Source organism: Ranitomeya variabilis, chromosome 8 (assembly GCF_051348905.1).
Source record: "Ranitomeya variabilis isolate aRanVar5 chromosome 8, aRanVar5.hap1, whole genome shotgun sequence".
NCBI classification, from domain to species: Eukaryota; Metazoa; Chordata; class Amphibia; order Anura; family Dendrobatidae; genus Ranitomeya; species Ranitomeya variabilis.
In genome coordinates, this window is record NC_135239.1 from 213095454 (window position 1) to 213118072 (window position 22619).

A 22619-nucleotide genomic window follows, 5' to 3' on the forward strand; every position below is an offset into this window, starting at 1 on the left:
GTGATAGACACTGGTCATGGGGGGCTGCACTAAGTGATAGACACTGGTCATGGGGGGCTACACTAAGTGATAGACACTGGTCATGGGGGGCTACACTAAGTGATAGACACTGGTCATGGGGGGATACACTAAGTGATAGACACTGGTCATGGGGGGCTACACTAAGTGATAGACACTGGTCATGGGGGGCTACACTAAGTGATAGACACTGGTCATGGGGGTTGCACTAAGTTATAGACACTGGTCATGGGGGTTGCACTAAGTTATAGACACTGGTCATGGGGGGCTGCACTAAGTGATAGACACTGGTCATGGGGGGCTGCACTAAGTGATAGACACTGGTCATGGGGGGCTGCACTAAGTTATAGACACTGGTCATGGGGGGCTGCACTAAGTGATAGACACTGGTCATGGGGGGCTACACTAAGTGATAGACACTGGTCATGGGGGGTTGCACTAAGTTATAGACACTGGTCATGGGGGTTGCACTAAGTTATAGACACTGGTCATGGGGGGCTGCACTAAGTGATAGACACTGGTCCTGGGGGGCTGCACTAAGTTATAGACACTGGTCATGGGGGGCTACACTAAGTGATAGACACTGGTCATGGGGGCTACACTAAGTGATAGACACTGGTCATGGGGGGCTACACTAAGTGATAGACACTGGTCATGGGGGCTACACTAAGTGATAGACACTGGTCATGGGGGGCTACACTAAGTGATAGACACTGGTCATGGGGGGCTACACTAAGTGATAGACACTGGTCATGGGGGGCTACACTAAGTGATAGACACTGGTCATGGGGGGCTACACTAAGTGATAGACACTGGTCATGGGGGGCTGCACTAAGTGATAGACACTGGTCATGGAGGGCTACACTAAGTGATAGACACTGGTCATGGGGGGCTACACTAAGTGATAGACACTGGTCATGGGGGGCTACACTAAGTTATAGACACTGGTCATGGGGGTTGCACTAAGTTATAGACACTGGTCATGGGGGGCTACACTAAGTGATAGACACTGGTCATGGGGGGCTACACTAAGTGATAGACACTGGTCATGGGGGGATGCACTAAGTGATAGACACTGGTCATGGGGGGCTACACTAAGTGATAGACACTGGTCATGGGGGGCTACACTAAGTGATAGACACTGGTCATGGGGGGCTACACTAAGTTATAGACACTGGTCATGGGGGGCTGCACTAAGTTATAGACACTGGTCATGGGGGGGCTGCACTAAGTGATAGACACTGGTCATGGGGGGATACACTAAGTGATAGACACTGGTCATGGGGGGCTACACTAAGTGATAGACACTGGTCATGGGGGGCTACACTAAGTGATAGACACTGGTCATGGGGGCTACACTAAGTGATAGACACTGGTCATGGGGGGCTACACTAAGTGATAGACACTGGTCATGGGGGGCTACACTAAGTGATAGACACTGGTCATGGGGGGCTGCACTAAGTGATAGACACTGGTCATGGGGGGCTACACTAAGTGATAGACACTGGTCATGGGGGGCTACACTAAGTGATAGACACTGGTCATGGGGGGCTGCACTAAGTGATAGACACTGGTCATGGGGGGCTACACTAAGTGATAGACACTGGTCATGGGGGGCTACACTAAGTGATAGACACTGGTCATGGGGGGCTACACTAAGTTATAGACACTGGTCATGGGGGGCTGCACTAAGTTATAGACACTGGTCATGGGGGGGCTGCACTAAGTGATAGACACTGGTCATGGGGGGATACACTAAGTGATAGACACTGGTCATGGGGGGCTACACTAAGTGATAGACACTGGTCATGGGGGGCTACACTAAGTGATAGACACTGGTCATGGGGGTTGCACTAAGTTATAGACACTGGTCATGGGGGTTGCACTAAGTTATAGACACTGGTCATGGGGGGCTGCACTAAGTGATAGACACTGGTCATGGGGGGCTGCACTAAGTGATAGACACTGGTCATGGGGGGCTGCACTAAGTTATAGACACTGGTCATGGGGGGCTGCACTAAGTGATAGACACTGGTCATGGGGGGCTACACTAAGTGATAGACACTGGTCATGGGGGGTTGCACTAAGTTATAGACACTGGTCATGGGGGTTGCACTAAGTTATAGACACTGGTCATGGGGGGCTGCACTAAGTGATAGACACTGGTCCTGGGGGGCTGCACTAAGTTATAGACACTGGTCATGGGGGGCTACACTAAGTGATAGACACTGGTCATGGGGGCTACACTAAGTGATAGACACTGGTCATGGGGGGCTACACTAAGTGATAGACACTGGTCATGGGGGCTACACTAAGTGATAGACACTGGTCATGGGGGGCTACACTAAGTGATAGACACTGGTCATGGGGGGCTACACTAAGTGATAGACACTGGTCATGGGGGGCTACACTAAGTGATAGACACTGGTCATGGGGGGCTACACTAAGTGATAGACACTGGTCATGGGGGGCTGCACTAAGTGATAGACACTGGTCATGGAGGGCTACACTAAGTGATAGACACTGGTCATGGGGGGCTACACTAAGTGATAGACACTGGTCATGGGGGGCTACACTAAGTTATAGACACTGGTCATGGGGGTTGCACTAAGTTATAGACACTGGTCATGGGGGGCTGCACTAAGTGATAGACACTGGTCATGGGGGGCTACACTAAGTGATAGACACTGGTCATGGGGGGCTACACTAAGTGATAGACACTGGTCATGGGGGGCTACACTAAGTGATAGACACTGGTCATGGGGGGCTGCACTAAGTGATAGACACTGGTCATGGAGGGCTACACTAAGTGATAGACACTGGTCATGGGGGGCTACACTAAGTGATAGACACTGGTCATGGGGGGCTACACTAAGTTATAGACACTGGTCATGGGGGGCTGCACTAAGTTATAGACACTGGTCATGGGGGGGCTGCACTAAGTGATAGACACTGGTCATGGGGGGATACACTAAGTGATAGACACTGGTCATGGGGGGCTACACTAAGTGATAGACACTGGTCATGGGGGGCTACACTAAGTGATAGACACTGGTCATGGGGGCTACACTAAGTGATAGACACTGGTCATGGGGGGCTACACTAAGTGATAGACACTGGTCATGGGGGGCTACACTAAGTGATAGACACTGGTCATGGGGGGCTGCACTAAGTGATAGACACTGGTCATGGGGGGCTACACTAAGTGATAGACACTGGTCATGGGGGCTACACTAAGTGATAGACACTGGTCATGGGGGGCTACACTAAGTGATAGACACTGGTCATGGGGGGCTACACTAAGTGATAGACACTGGTCATGGGGGGCTGCACTAAGTGATAGACACTGGTCATGGGGGGCTACACTAAGTGATAGACACTGGTCATGGGGGGCTACACTAAGTGATAGACACTGGTCATGGGGGGCTGCACTAAGTGATAGACACTGGTCATGGGGGGCTACACTAAGTGATAGACACTGGTCATGGGGGGCTACACTAAGTGATAGACACTGGTCATGGGGGGCTACACTAAGTTATAGACACTGGTCATGGGGGGCTGCACTAAGTTATAGACACTGGTCATGGGGGGGCTGCACTAAGTGATAGACACTGGTCATGGGGGGCTGCACTAAGTGATAGACACTGGTCATGGGGGGCTACACTAAGTGATAGACACTGGTCATGGGGGGCTACACTAAGTGATAGACACTGGTCATGGGGGGATACACTAAGTGATAGACACTGGTCATGGGGGGCTACACTAAGTGATAGACACTGGTCATGGGGGGCTACACTAAGTGATAGACACTGGTCATGGGGGTTGCACTAAGTTATAGACACTGGTCATGGGGGTTGCACTAAGTTATAGACACTGGTCATGGGGGGCTGCACTAAGTGATAGACACTGGTCATGGGGGGCTGCACTAAGTGATAGACACTGGTCATGGGGGGCTGCACTAAGTTATAGACACTGGTCATGGGGGGCTGCACTAAGTGATAGACACTGGTCATGGGGGGCTACACTAAGTGATAGACACTGGTCATGGGGGGTTGCACTAAGTTATAGACACTGGTCATGGGGGTTGCACTAAGTTATAGACACTGGTCATGGGGGGCTGCACTAAGTGATAGACACTGGTCCTGGGGGGCTGCACTAAGTTATAGACACTGGTCATGGGGGGCTACACTAAGTGATAGACACTGGTCATGGGGGCTACACTAAGTGATAGACACTGGTCATGGGGGGCTACACTAAGTGATAGACACTGGTCATGGGGGCTACACTAAGTGATAGACACTGGTCATGGGGGGCTACACTAAGTGATAGACACTGGTCATGGGGGGCTACACTAAGTGATAGACACTGGTCATGGGGGGCTACACTAAGTGATAGACACTGGTCATGGGGGGCTACACTAAGTGATAGACACTGGTCATGGGGGGCTGCACTAAGTGATAGACACTGGTCATGGAGGGCTACACTAAGTGATAGACACTGGTCATGGGGGGCTACACTAAGTGATAGACACTGGTCATGGGGGGCTACACTAAGTGATAGACACTGGTCATGGGGGTTGCACTAAGTTATAGACACTGGTCATGGGGGGCTACACTAAGTGATAGACACTGGTCATGGGGGGCTACACTAAGTGATAGACACTGGTCATGGGGGGATGCACTAAGTGATAGACACTGGTCATGGGGGGCTACACTAAGTGATAGACACTGGTCATGGGGGGCTACACTAAGTGATAGACACTGGTCATGGGGGGCTACACTAAGTTATAGACACTGGTCATGGGGGGCTGCACTAAGTTATAGACACTGGTCATGGGGGGGCTGCACTAAGTGATAGACACTGGTCATGGGGGGATACACTAAGTGATAGACACTGGTCATGGGGGGCTACACTAAGTGATAGACACTGGTCATGGGGGGCTACACTAAGTGATAGACACTGGTCATGGGGGCTACACTAAGTGATAGACACTGGTCATGGGGGGCTACACTAAGTGATAGACACTGGTCATGGGGGGCTACACTAAGTGATAGACACTGGTCATGGGGGGCTGCACTAAGTGATAGACACTGGTCATGGGGGGCTACACTAAGTGATAGACACTGGTCATGGGGGGCTACACTAAGTGATAGACACTGGTCATGGGGGGCTGCACTAAGTGATAGACACTGGTCATGGGGGGCTACACTAAGTGATAGACACTGGTCATGGGGGGCTACACTAAGTGATAGACACTGGTCATGGGGGGCTACACTAAGTTATAGACACTGGTCATGGGGGGCTGCACTAAGTTATAGACACTGGTCATGGGGGGGCTGCACTAAGTGATAGACACTGGTCATGGGGGGCTGCACTAAGTGATAGACACTGGTCATGGGGGGCTACACTAAGTGATAGACACTGGTCATGGGGGGCTACACTAAGTGATAGACACTGGTCATGGGGGGATACACTAAGTGATAGACACTGGTCATGGGGGGCTACACTAAGTGATAGACACTGGTCATGGGGGGCTACACTAAGTGATAGACACTGGTCATGGGGGGCTACACTAAGTGATAGACACTGGTCATGGGGGTTGCACTAAGTTATAGACACTGGTCATGGGGGTTGCACTAAGTTATAGACACTGGTCATGGGGGGCTGCACTAAGTGATAGACACTGGTCATGGGGGGCTGCACTAAGTGATAGACACTGGTCATGGGGGGCTGCACTAAGTTATAGACACTGGTCATGGGGGGCTGCACTAAGTGATAGACACTGGTCATGGGGGGCTACACTAAGTGATAGACACTGGTCATGGGGGGTTGCACTAAGTTATAGACACTGGTCATGGGGGTTGCACTAAGTTATAGACACTGGTCATGGGGGGCTGCACTAAGTGATAGACACTGGTCCTGGGGGGCTGCACTAAGTTATAGACACTGGTCATGGGGGGCTACACTAAGTGATAGACACTGGTCATGGGGGCTACACTAAGTGATAGACACTGGTCATGGGGGGCTACACTAAGTGATAGACACTGGTCATGGGGGCTACACTAAGTGATAGACACTGGTCATGGGGGGCTACACTAAGTGATAGACACTGGTCATGGGGGGCTACACTAAGTGATAGACACTGGTCATGGGGGGCTACACTAAGTGATAGACACTGGTCATGGGGGGCTACACTAAGTGATAGACACTGGTCATGGGGGGCTGCACTAAGTGATAGACACTGGTCATGGAGGGCTACACTAAGTGATAGACACTGGTCATGGGGGGCTACACTAAGTGATAGACACTGGTCATGGGGGGCTACACTAAGTTATAGACACTGGTCATGGGGGTTGCACTAAGTTATAGACACTGGTCATGGGGGGCTGCACTAAGTGATAGACACTGGTCATGGGGGGCTACACTAAGTGATAGACACTGGTCATGGGGGGCTACACTAAGTGATAGACACTGGTCATGGGGGGCTACACTAAGTGATAGACACTGGTCATGGGGGGCTGCACTAAGTGATAGACACTGGTCATGGAGGGCTACACTAAGTGATAGACACTGGTCATGGGGGGCTACACTAAGTGATAGACACTGGTCATGGGGGGCTACACTAAGTTATAGACACTGGTCATGGGGGTTGCACTAAGTTATAGACACTGGTCATGGGGGGCTGCACTAAGTGATAGACACTGGTCATGGCGGGCTGCACTAAGTGATAGACACTGGTCATGGGGAGCTACACTAAGTTATAGACACTGGTCATGGGGGTTGCACTAAGTTATAGACACTGGTCATGGGGGGCTGAATGATCCCAGCCGACTGCAAAAGGGGCAACTTCTGCTGAATTTGGGGAAACCTCTTGTTATATTAGTGGTGTACTTACACTGTGGGGATAATGGCAGCGGTGGGATCCACTGGATCCCTGGGACGACCAATGGCAGAAAACAATGTGACCTGTGGGGCATCTGCCGGCCTTCTCGGCATGTTCCTCTGATCTGCCGGCACAATCTGATACTGACTTTATGTGAATGGCGAGCAGCACTGGAAAAACAGAAGTCTGGACTAAAGAAGTTCTGCAGCAGCTCAGACGCGTGCCATCCAGCACTGCGCTCTGGTGCCCGCCTGTACAATGTATCCAGCTCCGGATGTAGCGCAGCCGGTACCACAGGTCACCTGACTGCAGTCACATGACCGGCCATGGCGGCGCTGAACCCCGGGCTCTGGGCGCTGCTGTGCTCGGTGCTGCTCTGCCCGGTCCCGCTGCTCGGAGACTGCGGCTGTAACTCTGCGCAGAGAGCGGGCAGTGCACACGGGCACCAGCAGGGGGCGGCCTACAGGTACTCCCGGGGAGCCAATGAGCCGCCAGCAGCGGGGACGGAAGCCGAGCACCGGGACAAGGTACCGGAGGAGAAGGGGAGCTGGGGGACTAGGGACTGGAGCGGGAGAGGGGCCCGGGGGCAGAATAAGGGGCAGGGGGGCAAGAGGCGGAGCAGGGGAAGGAGCTGGGGGGTCGGGGCAGGGGAGGGAGTTGGGGGAGCAAGTGAAGGAGCTGGGGGCAGGGGAAGGAAGGTGCTGGGGGGGGCAGAAGGAGCAGGGGGCGGAGGAGGGGGGCAAGAGATGGAGCAAGGGAAAGAGCTGGGGGGTCGGGGCAGTTCAGGAGAGGGATCTGGGGGCAGAAGAAGGAACTGGGGGGCCGAAGGAAGGTGCTGGGGAGCGGTGCAGGGGCAGGAGAGGGTGCTGGGTGGGCTGGGGAGCGATGCAGGAGAGGGAGTTGGGGGGGATTAGCAAGGATCGGGATAGGGAGGTGGGCAGCGGATGGGGTTCAGAAAGAAGGAGCTGGGGGATATGATAAGGAGCTGGTGGCGGGGCAGGAGAGGGAGTTGGGGGGGGGGGCAGGAGAGGGAGTTGGGGGGGGGGGCAGGAGAGGGAGTTGGGGGGGGGGGCAGGAGAGGGAGTTGGGGGGGGCAGGAGAGGGAGTTGGGGGGAGGGGGCAGGAGAGGGAGTTGGGGGGAGGGGGCAGGAGAGGGAGTTGGGGGGGGGGGCAGGAGAGGGAGTTGGGGGGGGGGCAGGAGAGGGAGTTGGGTGTGTAGGATGGGACAGGAGAGGGACCTGGGGATGGTGGAGGGGGCTGGTGAGGGATTTGGCTAGAAAGGTTGGGGGTCTCGGAGCAGCAGGGAATTTCTTTTCGGACTCTTCAGAAGGGGAACATATTGGTTCTGATTCTCCTGGTTTATTGGAGAATTTTGGTGACACAAGCAGCCGTGTCAGTCGTACAGGATCCTGGTAGTTAACGCTTTCCTCCCCACAGATGGTCCTGCTGCCCTCGGGGGTATTTACTATGGGAACGGATGAGCCCGCGATCCCCCCGGATGGTGAGAGTCCGGCCCGCAGAGTTCATATTGACTCCTTCTACATGGACAAATATGAAGTCAGCAACTCGGAGTTTGAAAAGTTTGTGGCAGCGACTGATTATGTGACCGAGGTGAGAACCGTGGACCGCGCGTCCTGCACCCGATCCTGCTGCTCACCTGTGAGGTACTACTACCCTCATTATCTGCAGCACATATTTCCTACATATTCTCATCAGGACTCTAATCCTGTTACATTGTTATTATGCTCTTAAAGGGCCAGTAACCTTGCACTCGTCAACATTTGCAGGAGGGGGCAGGATGGCTGTTGCGTTTTTTCCATGCTGCTGATTGACACGTCTTCCCATCTGTATTTCCAGGCTGAGACATTCGGGGACTCGTTTGTATTTGAAGGTTTTATAAGCGAAGAAGTAAAAAGTGGCATTGACAAGGCGGTGAGTGCGATCCATGACTGATGCACTGCATGTGTGTATTTATATGGCACGTCCGGTTTATATTGCCCCGATGCTTCTAAAATAAAAAAATGATGCAATTTGGCAAAAAGTATTGATTAGAAATCTCCTTCCATTTTGCATATGCAGCTCCTATGCAGAGCTATGGGTCTCCATGGTTACAGACTATAGAATAAACTTTGTGTACAATTCTGTGTTGCTTCTTTCCCCCTTTTTTTGATACTTTCTTCTACTCTATGTAGATTAACAAGACACCAGGATCTGACTACGAAGGGTTTGTAGTCTGTAACCATGACATCACAGTGGTAGCTATGGGAGCTGCAGTGAGGATTTTCAGTCAATAGTTGATGATTATTTATTTACTAGACTGTGGCCCGATTCTAACGCATCGGGTATTCTAGAATATGCATGTCCCCGTAGTATATGGACAATGATGATTCCAGAATTCGCGGCAGACTGTGCCCGTCGCTGATTGGTCGAGGCAACCTTTATGACATCATCGTCGCCATGGCAACCGTTATGACATCTACGTCGATACTGTGCCCGTCACTGATTGGTCGAGGCAACCTTTATGACATCATCGTCGCCATGCTGTGCCCGTCGCTGATTGGTCGAGGCCTGGCGGCCTCGACCAATCAGAGACGCGGGATTTCCAGGACAGACAGACAGAAAGACAGACAGACAGTCTGTAGTATATGGACAATGATGATTCCAGAATTTGCGGCAGGCTGTGCCCGTCGCTGATTGGTCGAGGCAACCTTTATGACATCATCGTCGCCATGGCAACCATTATGACATCTACGTCGACACTGTGCCCGTCTCTGATTGGTCGAGGCCTGGCGGCCTCGACCAATCAGAGACGCGGGATTTCCAGGACAGACAGACAGACAGACAGTCGGAAAAACCCTTAGACAATTATATATATAGATGTTATATACATTGTAGCTAGTAAACATTCACAGATTTCATGTAAGAAAAGTTTCACACCACGAGGAGTCGCCCGCTGCCAGCGAGTAATCAGTGGTGCCAACTTCGTGTTTGGTGACCGCCACGCGCATATGGAGGTCTTTAATTAGCGCTTCGCCCCCGATTCTTCAGCACTGGAGTTTTTTTTACAACGTTTGCGCCGGAGTATGACGCACCTTCACCGGACGTGTGCACCGAATAATGAATGTGCCGCGTTTTTCTGCTTCCGTGGAACCTCCACCAGTTCTCCGGCCGCGGACTGGAGCTCATTTTGTTATAATTTACGCCACTTTTGAACATGTAGAACCGAGCATTGCACTACATACAGCAGAGGCTGAGAACAGATTGCTGGGATCTTTAGTTCCACAGCCGAGCCGTTGCCCAGCTCTTCTGGTGAAGGATTCCTTCCTCCATTGTGATTGCAGCCGGCCGCGCTTCGCTCAGGCTCGGATTAGCAGCGGCGCTCACAGGGGACCCGAACATCTCTAAACTAATTATCATTTGTGCTAATTAGATGAAACGCAATTATAATCCCGATCTCCTGCCGGGACGTGGAGCGCCGCTCTCTGCGTACCCCCGGTGAATATGCAGGGAGGCGGCACTGCAGGGGTTAATTCTGCTCTAGAATGTGGCGCCAGTCAAGTGTTAAAATCTGGAGCAGATTTCAGCGTCACGTGACCGGTGTCTACAATGCGACTTATTGTATGGCCGTCCCCACCTTACATGGAACGGACAGTGATCGCTGCGGGCGCCGCTGTTCAGCTCCACATCTAGACGGAGCGGAGAATGCTTGTGACGCGCGCACCGTTCATGCCTGGGATGAGCGGCGTCTGACTGATGTGCGGCGACGGCTTTGTGCTCATCTTAGTGTCGTCCTTTGCCCAGGTTGCAGCTGCTCCCTGGTGGCTCCCGGTGAAAGGAGCAGATTGGAGGCATCCGGAAGGACCCGACTCCGATATCCAGGAAAGGTATCCGACAGCTGACATCTGCATGTGCAACTAAACGTTCTCCAGTCACATCCAAAGCTGCATTCAGAATTCTGCGGGGTCCTGGTTCAAGCCGTTATCCCCCCTAAAACAGAGTGGAAATCTGAAAATTTGTGATTGAAGCATAAAACACGATGTAGCAAGATGAGGACCGAGTGATGTATTCACGCTACAGCAGCTGAATGATGGTGGCTAGGCCTGAGCAGAAAGGCTCGCGGGACCCCAGACCAGCGGCCACATTGGTAGTCCATGACTCCATGTCCATCAGAGATCAGCAAAAAGACCCCAGAGCAGCGGCCACATCAGTAGTCATTTGCCGTCGGCCCACAGCCCTGCGAACCTCGTCCTACCTGCCGCCGCTGCCATCCCCAACACCTCTGATAAATACGCTCAATTGATGACATACAGCTCAGAATAGGCGACGGTAGGACGAGGTGCACAGGGCGCTGGTCCGGTGACCACAGACTACCAATGTGGACTCTAGACCAGGGTTTTGTTTTGTTTTTTCTCAACCGATTTTTAGCGCGGTGCTGGATTCAGTGCACACTTATATTTGTGGGAGCCGGTCTTCTGTTTTTATTACAGAGGTGCGGAAATGAACATATCCCCCCCCCCCAAAAAAAATATCTGCTGATTTAGGGCACATTTTGCTGAACTCCTGCTGGTAGTCACATGAGTTGATGCATACATTGTATCTATTGTGAAACATTGTATCCACTTTAAAGGGTTATTCTCAAAATCACAATGTGCTCCTATAATATTACAGGTGGCCAAGAGGAGAGATGTACTGCAGGATGGGGCTATATACAGGCTGCTGAGAGGAGAGATGTACTGCAGGATGGGGCTGTATACAGGCTGCTGAGAGGAGAGATGTACTGCAGGATGGGGCTGTATACAGGCGGCTGAGAGGAGAGATGTACTGCAGGATGGGGCTATATACAGGCGGCTGAGAGGAGAGATGTACTGCAGGATGGGGCTGTATACAGGCTGCTGAGAGGAGAGATGTACTGCAGGATGGGGCTGTATACAGGCAGCTGAGAGGAGAGATGTACTGCAGGATGGGGCTATATACAGGCAGCTGAGAGGAGAGATGTACTGCAGGATGGGGCTGTATACAGGCTGCTGAGAGGAGAGATGTACTGCAGGATGGGGCTGTATACAGGCTGCTGAGAGGAGAGATGTACTGCAGGATGGGGCTGTATACAGGCTGCTGAGAGGAGAGATGTACTGCAGGATGGGGCTGTATACAGGCTGCTGAGAGGAGAGATGTACTGCAGGATGGGGCTGTATACAGGCTGCTGAGAGGAGAGATGTACTGCAGGATGGGGCTGTATACAGGCTGCTGAGAGGAGAGATGTACTGCAGGATGGGGCTGTATACAGGCTGCTGAGAGGAGAGATGTACTGCAGGATGGGGCTGTATACAGGCGGCTGAGAGGAGAGATGTACTGCAGGATGGGGCTGTATACAGGCTGCTGAGAGGAGAGATGTACTGCAGGATGGGGCTGTATACAGGCTGCTGAGAGGAGAGATGTACTGCAGGATGGGGCTGTATACAGGCTGCTGAGAGGAGAGATGTACTGCAGGATGGGGCTGTATACAGGCAGCTGAGAGGAGAGATATACTGCAGGATGGGGCTGTATACAGGCGGCTGAGAGGAGAGATGTACTGCAGGATGGGGCTGTATACAGGCGGCTGAGAGGAGAGATGTACTGCAGGACGGGGCTGTATACAGGCAGCTGAGAGGAGAGATGTACTGCAGGATGGGGCTGTATACAGGCAGACAAGAGGAGAGATGTACTGCAGGATGGGGCTGTATACAGGCGGCTGAGAGGAGAGATGTACTGCAGGATGGGGCTGTATACAGGCGGCTGAGAGGAGAGATGTACTGCAGGATGGGGCTGTATACAGGCGATCGAGAGGAGAGATGTACTGCAGAATGGGGCTCTATACAGGCGGCCGAGAGGAGAGATGTACTGCAGAATGGGGCTGTATACAGGTGGCTGAGAGGAGAGATGTACTACAGAATGGGGCTGTATACAGGCGGCTGAGAGGAGAGATGTACTGCAGGATGGGGCTGTATACAGGCGGCTGAGAGGAGAGATGTACTGCAGGATGGGGCTGTATACAGGTGGTTGAGAGGAGAGATGTACTGCAGGATGGGGCTGTATACAGGTGGCTGAGAGGAGAGATGTACTACAGAATGGGGCTGTATACAGGCGGCTGAGAGGAGAGATGTACTGCAGGATGGGGCTGTATACAGGTGGTTGGGAGGAGAGATGTACTGCAGGATGGGGCTGTATACAGGCGGCTGAGAGGAGAGATGTACTGCAGGATGGGGCTGTATACAGGTGGCTGAGAGGAGAGATGTACTGCAGGATGGGGCTGTATACAGGCGGCTGAGAGGAGAGATGTACTGCAGGATGGGGCTGTATACAGGCGGCTGAGAGGAGAGATGTACTGCAGGATGGGGCTGTATACAGGTGGTTGGGAGGAGAGATGTACTGCAGGATGGGGCTGTATACAGGCGGTTGGGAGGAGAGATGTACTGCAGGATGGGGCTGTATACAGGCGGCTGAGAGGAGAGATGTACTGCAGGATGGGGCTGTATACAGGCGGCTGAGAGGAGAGATGTACTGCAGGATGGGGCTATATACAGGCTGCTGAGAGGAGAGATGTACTGCAGGATGGGGCTGTATACAGGCTGCTGAGAGGAGAGATGTACTGCAGGATGGGGCTGTATACAGGCAGCTGAGAGGAGAGATATACTGCAGGATGGGGCTGTATACAGGCAGCTGAGAGGAGAGATATACTGCAGGATGGGGCTGTATACAGGCGGCTGAGAGGAGAGATGTACTGCAGGATGGGGCTGTATACAGGCGGCTGAGAGGAGAGATGTACTGCAGGATGGGGCTGTATACAGGCGGCTGAGAGGAGAGATGTACTGCAGGACGGGGCTGTATACAGGCAGCTGAGAGGAGAGATGTACTGCAGGATGGGGCTGTATACAGGCAGACAAGAGGAGAGATGTACTGCAGGATGGGGCTGTATACAGGCGGCTGAGAGGAGAGATGTACTGCAGGATGGGGCTGTATACAGGCGGCTGAGAGGAGAGATGTACTGCAGGATGGGGCTGTATACAGGCGATCGAGAGGAGAGATGTACTGCAGAATGGGGCTGTATACAGGCGGCTGAGAGGAGAGATGTACTGCAGGATGGGGCTGTATACAGGCGGCTGAGAGGAGAGATGTACTGCAGGATGGGGCTGTATATAGGCGGCTGAGAGGAGAGATGTACTGCAGGATGGGGCTGTATACAGGTGGCTGAGAGGAGAGATGTACTGCAGAATGGGGCTGTATACAGGCGGCTGAGAGGAGAGATGTACTGCAGGATGGGGCTGTATACAGGTGGTTGAGAGGAGAGATGTACTGCAGGATGGGGCTGTATACAGGCGGCTGAGAGGAGAGATGTACTGCAGGATGGGGCTGTATACAGGCGGCTGAGAGGAGAGATGTACTGCAGGATGGGGCTGTATACAGGCAGACAAGAGGAGAGATGTACTGCAGGATGGGGCTGTATACAGGCAGCCGAAAGGAGAGATGTACTGCAGGAAGGGGCTGTATACAGGTAGTTGAGAGGAGAGATGTACTACAGAATGGGGCTGTATACAGGCAGACAAGAGGAGAGATGTACTGCAGGATGGGGCTGTATACAGGCAGACAAGAGGACAGATGTACTGCAGGATGGGGCTGTATACAGGCAGCTGAGAGGAGAGATGTACTGCAGGATGGGGCTGTATACAGGCAGCTGAGAGGAAAGATGTACTGCAGGATGGGGCTGTATACAGGCGGCTGAGAGGAGAGATGTACTGCTGGATAGGGCTGTATACAGGCGGCTGAGAGGAGAGATGTACTGCAGGATGGGGCTGTATACAGGCGGCTGAGAGGAGAGATGTACTGCAGAATGGGGCTGTATACAGGCGGCTGAGAGGAGAGATGTACTGCAGGATGGGGCTGTATACAGGTGGCTGAGAGGAGAGATGTACTGCAGGATGGGGCTGTATACAGGCGGCTGAGAGGAGAGATGTACTGCAGGATGGGGCTGTATACAGGCGGCTGAGAGGAGAGATGTACTGCAGAATGGGGCTGTATACAGGCAGACGAGGAGAGATGTACTGCAGGATGGGGCTGTATACAGGTAGTTGAGAGGAGAGATGTACTGCAGGATGGGGCTGTATACACGAGACTGAGGAGAAATATACTACAGTATGGGCTGTATAAAGGAAGCTGAGAGTATATACTGCAAAATATGGCTGTGTATACAGGTGATAGAAACACGAATTATAGTGTAAGATTGGCTGCACATACGGGATAGAAAGGAGAGAAATACTGCAGGATGGGGTGTACATACATAGGACAGAAAGCAATATACTACAGGATGGGTTGTATATATGGGGGGCTAAGATTAGTTGAGCTGTGCTAGTGGCCTGAGACAACATTGATGTGAAACTGCAAATGCCTTTCTACTGATGCTTATTGCAGAGGATTATCTTTTGTCATATGCATCAACAGAGCAACATTTGTGGTTTTGTAACACTGACCTTAGTACAGCAATCAACAAACACAGTTCTGCACTGCCATTGTAGAAGATGGCAGATGAATTGTGCTCTGCTAGAACCAGCTAACGATGATGTAAAACCACACAAGCGGCTATACTGACGTAGAATCAATCAGGCAGGGTCCTGTGCAGGAGCAGGCAGTGCGCAGAGGCAGAAGGTGAATCCTACGCTTAGATTATCTTGATGATAACTCAGAGTTGGGGGACGGGGTCTGCAGCACTCAGGAGAAGCAGGTGTTACTGGGAAATATAGTTTAGCAGATAAGACAGACTTTATGTTGGGCTTAGTCTATGAACAGTAGCTGCGCATTTATTCTGCTTTGTGAAAACTGTGATTTTGGGAATTTTCCTTTCCTTTCTTTGCTCTGCTGCCTGAGCTGGAGCTCTGCTCGTCCACTAACAAATAGAAGCCAGTGCTGCAGTGATGACCGGCCTCATGCTGCTAACATCACGCCTGTTCTCAGATTTGCAGCAGCCACAAAGTGAAATTCTTAAAACAGTGAAATTGTAGGTGAGCGCTGCTCCTGGTGAATGTATAAAGCTCTGCAAGAAGAGGTAAAAATAACTGCTGACAACCCTGATGGCTGCAGGCTCCGTCTGTGCTGAAAGTGCTGATGTGCAGGAAATGTATGCTGTGCTATACAGGTCCTTCTCAAAAAATTAGCATATAGTGTTAAATTTCATTATTTACCATAATGTAATGATTACAATTAAACTTTCATATATTATAGATTCATTATCCACCAACTGAAATTTGTCAGGTCTTTTATTGTTTTAATACTGATGATTTTGGCCTACAACTCCTGATAACCCAAAAAACCTGTCTCAATAAATTAGCATATTTCACCCGTCCAATCAAATAAAAGTGTTTTTTAATACCAAACAAAAAAACCATCAAATAATAATGTTCAGTTATGCACTCAATACTTGGTCGGGAATCCTTTGGCAGAAATGACTGCTTCAATGCGGCGTGGCATGGAGGCAATCAGCCTGTGACACTGCTGAGATGTTATGGAGGCCCAGGATGCTTCAATAGCGGCCTTAAGCTCATCCAGAGTGTTGGGTCTTGCGTCTCTCAACTTTCTCTTCACAATATCCCACAGATTCTCTATGGGGTTCAGGTCAGGAGAGTTGGCAGGCCAATTGAGCACAGTAATACCATGGTCAGTAAACCATTTACCAGTGGTTTTGGCACTGTGAGCAGGTGCCAGGTCGTGCTGAAAAATGAAATCTTCATCTCCATAAAGCATTTCAGCCGATGGAAGCATGAAGTGCTCCAAAATCTCCTGATAGCTAGCTGCATTGACCCTGCCCTTGATGAAACACAGTGGACCAACACCAGCAGCTGACATGGCACCCCACACCATCACTGACTGTGGGTACTTGACACTGGACTTCAGGCATTTTGGCATTTCCTTCTCCCCAGTCTTCCTCCAGACTCTGGCACCTTGATTTCCGAATGACATGCAAAATTTGCTTTCATCAGAAAAAAGTACTTGGGACCACTTAGCAACAGTCCAGTGCTGCTTCTCTGTAGCCCAGGTCAGGCGCTTCTGCCGCTGTTTACCTGGGGAATGCGGCACCTGTAGCCCATTTCCTGCACACGCCTGTGCACGGTGGCTCTGGATGTTTCCACACCAGACTCAGTCCACTGCTTCCTCAGGTTCCCCAAGGTCTGGAATCGGTCCTTCTCCACAATCTTCCTCAGGGTCCAGTCACCTCTTCTCGTTGTACAGCGTTTTCTGCCACATTGTTTCCTTCCAACAGACTTACCATTGAGGTGCCTTGATACAGCACTCTGGGAACAGCCTATTTGTTGAGAAATTTCTTTCTGGGTCTTACCCTCTTGCTTGAGGGTGTCAATGATGGCCTTCTTGACATCTGTCAGGTCGCTAGTCTTAAGGTACCGTCACATTAAGCGACGCTGCAGCGATAGCGACAACGATGCCGATCGCTGCAGCGTCGCTGTTTGATCGCTGGAGAGCTGTCACACAGACCGCTCTCCAGCGACCAACGATGCCGAGGTCCCCGGGTAACCAGGGTAAACATCGGGTTGCTAAGCGCAGGGCCGCGCTTAGTAACCCGATGTTTACCCTGGTTACCAGCGTAAAAGTAAAAAAAACAAACAGTACATGCTCACCTGCGCGTCCCTCAGCGTCTGCTTCCTGACACTGACTGAGCTCCGGCCCTAACAGCACAGCGGTGACGTCACCGCTATGCTTTCACTTTCACTTTAGGGCCGGATCTCAGTCAGAGCAGGAAGCAGACGCTGGGGGACGCGCAGGTGAGTATGTACTGTTTGTTTTTTTTACTTTTACGCTGGTAACCAGGGTAAACATCGGGTTACTAAGCGCGCCCTGCGCTTAGTAACCCGATGTTTACCCTGGTTACCAGTGTAAAACATCGCTGGTATCGTTGCTTTTGGTGTCAAACACAACGATACACAGCGATCGGACGACCAAATAAAGTTCTGGACTTTATTCAGCGACCAGCGACATCACAGCAGGATCCTGATCGCTGCTGCGTGTCAAACTAAACGATATCGCTAGCGAGGACGCTGCAACGTCACGGATCGCTAGCGATATCGTTTAGTGTGACGGTACCTTTACCCATGATGGGGGTTTTGAGTAATGAACCAGGCAGGGAGTTTTTAAAAGCCTCAGGTATCTTTTGCATGTGTTTAGAGTTAATTAGTTGATTCAGAAGATTAGGGTAATAGGTCGTTTAGAGAACCTTTTCTTGATATGCTAATTTATTGAGACAGGTTTTTTGGGTTATCAGGAGTTGTATGCCAAAATCATCAGTATTAAAACAATAAAAGACCTGACAAATTTCAGTTGGTGGATAATGAATCTATAATATATGAAAGTTTAATTGTAATCATTACATTATGGTAAATAATGAAATTTAACACTATATGCTAATTTTTTGAGAAGGACCTGTATGTCTGAATACGCCGCGCTCTGGAGGAGATAATCCACTCTCACCTCACTTATATCTTTTGGGTGATGTCGCCTCTCATGTTCAACTCAGAATGGATCATCCTGTTCTGCACGTGTCCTGGAACGACGCCTCCGCCTTCTGTAGTTGGGCCGGGAAACGGCTCCCAACCGAGGGGGAATGGGAATATGCATGTCGAGGTGGTCTAGAGAACAGGTACAGTATTATAGTAGGTATATTCTTGTACATAGGAGCAGTATTATAGTAGTTATATTCTTGCACATAGGAGCAGTATTATAGTAGTTATATTCTTGTACATAGGGAGCAGTATTATAGTAGTTATATTCTTGTACATAGGGGCAGTATTATAGTAGTTATATTCTTGTACATAGGAGCAGTATTATAGTAGTTATATTCTTGTACATAGGGGCAATATTATAGTAGTTATATTCTTATACATAGGAGCAGTATTATAGTAGTTATATTCTTGTACATAGGAGCAGTATTATAGTAGTTATATTCTTGTACATAGGAGCAGTATTATAGTAGTTATATTCTTGTACATAGGGGCAGTATTATAGTAGTTATATTCTTGTACATAGGGGCAGTATTATAGTAGTTATATTCTTGTACATGGGGGCAGTATTATAGTAGTTATATTCTTATACATAGGAGCAGTATTATAGTAGTTATATTCTTGTACATAGGAGCAGTATTATAGTAGTTATATTCTTGTACATAGGGGCAGTATTATAGTAGTTATATTCTTGTACATGGGGGCAGTATTATAGTAGTTATATTCCTGTACATAGGAGCAGTATTATAGTAGTTATATTCTTGTACATAGGGGCAGTATTATAGTAGTTATATTCTTGTACATAGGGGCAGTATTATAGTAGTTATATTCTTGTACATAGGGGCAGTATTATAGTAGTTATATTCTTGTACATAGGGGCAGTATTATAGTAGTTATATTCTTGTATATAGGGGCAGTATTATAGTAGTTATATTCTTGTACATAGGGGCAGTATTACAGTAGTTATATTCTTGTACATAGGGAGCAGTATTATAGTAGTTATATTCCTGTACATGGGGCAGTATTATAGTAGTTATATTCTTGTACATAGGGGCAGTATTATAGTAGTTATATTCCTATACACAGAGGCAGTATTATAGTTTATGATCCATTCGATATTTGAGGGGTCCCAGGATGGGTGACAATGTTCTTGGTGCCAGAGTCTACACAAATTGTGGGTTAATAATGGATCTTATTTTTCATTGACAAGATTTTCCTCTGAATCTCCAGATCTGTGAATGTGTTAAGTCTATAAATAGGATCCCATTTCCCATGTAGCGCAGGATGCTGTCGTCTGAGCATTGATCCGTCTAATTATCCTTGTTACTAATTTCATTTATTCATTATGTATCTATGATGTATCAGCTCCTGATTGATCTTTCTCACTGATATCCTGGCATATGATTTTGTGGGGGGGCGGTAGCCGTGATTGACGGTGCTGGCCGGTGGGACATTCAGTGACACATATTTTTATTTGGGGGTCTCCTCCTATGTATGCGCCTCTGTGGATTGTATCCGCTGTTGTATTTGGGGGCTTTACCTCTTCCTAGTTACTTTGTATTGGGCATTGATTGTATTTTTTCTTCAGACTTTTCCCTTGGGGAAACAAGTTGGAGCCAAAGGGAGAACATTACGCCAATGTCTGGCAGGGAGACTTCCCCGATAGGAACACCGGCGCGGATGGCTACGTGCAGACATGTCCGGTGAGTCTCCGCGCTCCCTATCACTTTTCCTCTATGGTCTTGGCAGCCGCGTCATTTCTGCGTCTTCTTTCCTCCAGGTGACCGCGTTTCCTCCGAACAGTTATGGCCTCCACAATATGGTGGGAAACGCCTGGGAATGGACATCGGACTGGTGGGGCACGCAGCACGCGGCCGACGAGGCGCACGACCCGGTGAGCAGGATCCTTCTCTGCCTGCTATAAGATCTGTGTCTCCAGCAGAGCTGCTCCATCTCCTCAGCTGAGCCTCCCTGCTTTACACTGCAGCTTTGCTTTATTACATCCTGGCTCTGATCTGTGACTAGATTTATCTCCTGTCTTACCTGCGGGTCACACTGCAGCCGTCCATGCTTTACAGTGCAGCGCTGCTCTAATAGGTCAGTTAGAATTATACTGTACTGCCGCGCTGAAGATATCGTCTGGTTAGTTTAGAATCCATCTCCTTTCTCATCAGAAGCTGGAGCTGCTTGTTCCCCATGCTTTACACTGCAGCTCTGCTCTTAGAGCTCAGATCGATGTAGAAATCTGCGCTGACCATGGACAGGAGACCGCGCGGCCCTGCATCATCTCATGCATGTCCTCCTTTTCCAAGGAATTTACTTTTTATTTCTTGCTGCTTCCTCGGGGGTCTGTTACTTACCGTGTTTCTTGTACAGAAGGGTCCGAGCTCAGGAAAGGACAAAGTGAAGAAAGGAGGGTCCTACATGTGCCACAAGGTGAGACAACGGATGTATGTAAAGTGAGTACACCCCTGACATTTCGTAGATATTTTATTGTATCTGTTCCTGGAACAGCGCTGCAGATCTGACTGTGATACATTGTATCGCATTTAGTGTGCGGCTCGTGTCACAGTGTAAATAACTAATCACCGCCATTAATGGCTAAACCAAGGCAGAAAACAATGGTGGCCACACAAAATAGTCACACTATGGGCAGTTCGGTAATTTTCCCTTAGGGGTGTACTCACTTTTGTGATATACAGTATATCTGTGTGTGTGGGAGGAGTCGGCACCCTCCATACTGATGGCCTCCGCCCTCCACGCTGATGGCCTCCGCCCTCCACGCTGATGGCCTCCGCCCTCCACGCTGATGGCCTCCGCCCTCCACTCTGATGGCCTCCGCCCTCCACGCTGATGGCCTCCGCCCTCCACGCTGATGGCCTCCGCCCTCCACGCTGATGGCCTCCGCCCTCCACACTGATGGCCCCCGCCCTCCACACTGATGGCCCCCGCCCTCCACACTGATGGCCTCCGCCCTCCACTCTGATGGCCTCCGCCCTCCACTCTGATGGCCTCCGCCCTCCACTCTGATGGCCTCCGCCCTCCACACTGATGGCCTCCGCCCTCCACACTGATGGCCTCCGCCCTCCACACTGATGGCCTCCGCCCTCCACACTGATGGCCCCCGCCCTCCACACTGATGGCCCCCGCCCTCCACTCTGATGGCCCCCGCCCTCCACTCTGATGGCCTCCGCCCTCCACTCTGATGGCCTCCGCCCTCCACACTGATGGCCTCCGCCCTCCACACTGATGGCCTCCGCCCTCCACACTGATGGCCTCCGCCCTCCACACTGATGGCCTCCGCCCTCCACACTGATGGCCTCCGCCCTCCACACTGATGGCCTCCGCCCTCCACACTGATGGCCTCCGCCCTCCACACTGATGGCCTCCGCCCTCCACACTGATGGTCTCCGACCTCTTCATGGTGAGACCCGAGATCACACGACCGTCCCCTTATAAATCCGTGCCGCACTGATCGTGTGCTGGGCGTCACAGACGCGGCTGTTTCTGCTCCGCGGCCGATGATGCGTCCAGGAATACAGTGGAACCCGAACAGGTGGCGCCACCCTTCCATAGGACGTGCTGCGCAGGATAGGAGCAGGATCTGCCTTTCCATGTTGGCCCACAGTCTTTTCATAAAGCCCAGTCCTGCTCTCGCAGCAGAAGCTTTGTTACAGTGTGCGGAGATGTGAGCGTTCGGCCGAAGCACAAAAATCTCTCCTGAACGCCAGAGCTTTTCCCTGCACCGACACACTGTAACAAATCCTTCATATTAAGTCAGGATGGGGTTCCATCCTCTGGCTGAAAATGAGTGCACATTCACTGGCAGGAGGCAGAGATGATGAAAATGGCGACAAAGCAATTAAAGTGCGCGGGGGAGGAGGGGATCCCGTCCTGATGGTGCAGATTGGTTGTTATGATGGACGTGCCACCATGTTTTATATATGATTTCCTTTCTCCACAGTCTTACTGCTACAGATATCGCTGCGCCGCTCGCAGTCAGAACACCCCCGACAGCGCCTCCTCCAACCTCGGCTTCCGCTGCGCTGCGAGCGGCAGATAACGTGAGACCGCTGATAACCAGGGCTCCGCACGGACCAATGAAAATCTCTAATTTCTGTACAGAACGGTGAATAAACTTTATTTTCTCTATCTGGCTGTATTTGTGGCGGGGGAGGGGGACG

At 50.9% G+C, this 22619-nt stretch overlaps 1 protein-coding gene across 1 annotated transcript; it reads left to right on the forward strand.

Moving 5' to 3' along the window:
• The first annotated feature begins 7179 nt into the window (after nucleotides 1–7179).
• SUMF1 (sulfatase modifying factor 1) lies at nucleotides 7180–22587 on the forward strand. Its single transcript, XM_077276846.1, has 9 exons — nucleotides 7180–7428; nucleotides 8339–8512; nucleotides 8759–8833; nucleotides 10703–10785; nucleotides 18453–18575; nucleotides 20024–20138; nucleotides 20216–20329; nucleotides 20812–20871; nucleotides 22400–22587. The coding sequence occupies exons 1-9, from the start codon at nucleotides 7228–7230 to the stop codon at nucleotides 22496–22498; spliced, it is 1044 nt and encodes a 347-aa protein (XP_077132961.1). The 5' UTR covers nucleotides 7180–7227; the 3' UTR covers nucleotides 22499–22587.
• The last annotated feature ends 32 nt before the right edge of the window (nucleotides 22588–22619 follow it).

Bases quoted from the DNA above. Each gene is read 5' to 3' on its own strand.
- SUMF1 (XM_077276846.1), top strand. From the start codon at position 7,228: ATGGCGGCGCTGAACCCCGGGCTCTGGGCGCTGCTGTGCTCGGTGCTG. The intron at 8,513-8,758 runs GTGAGAACCGTG...CTGTATTTCCAG, and splicing joins CGACTGATTATGTGACCGAG to GCTGAGACATTCGGGGACTC. The intron at 8,834-10,702 runs GTGAGTGCGATC...TCCTTTGCCCAG, and splicing joins AAAGTGGCATTGACAAGGCG to GTTGCAGCTGCTCCCTGGTG.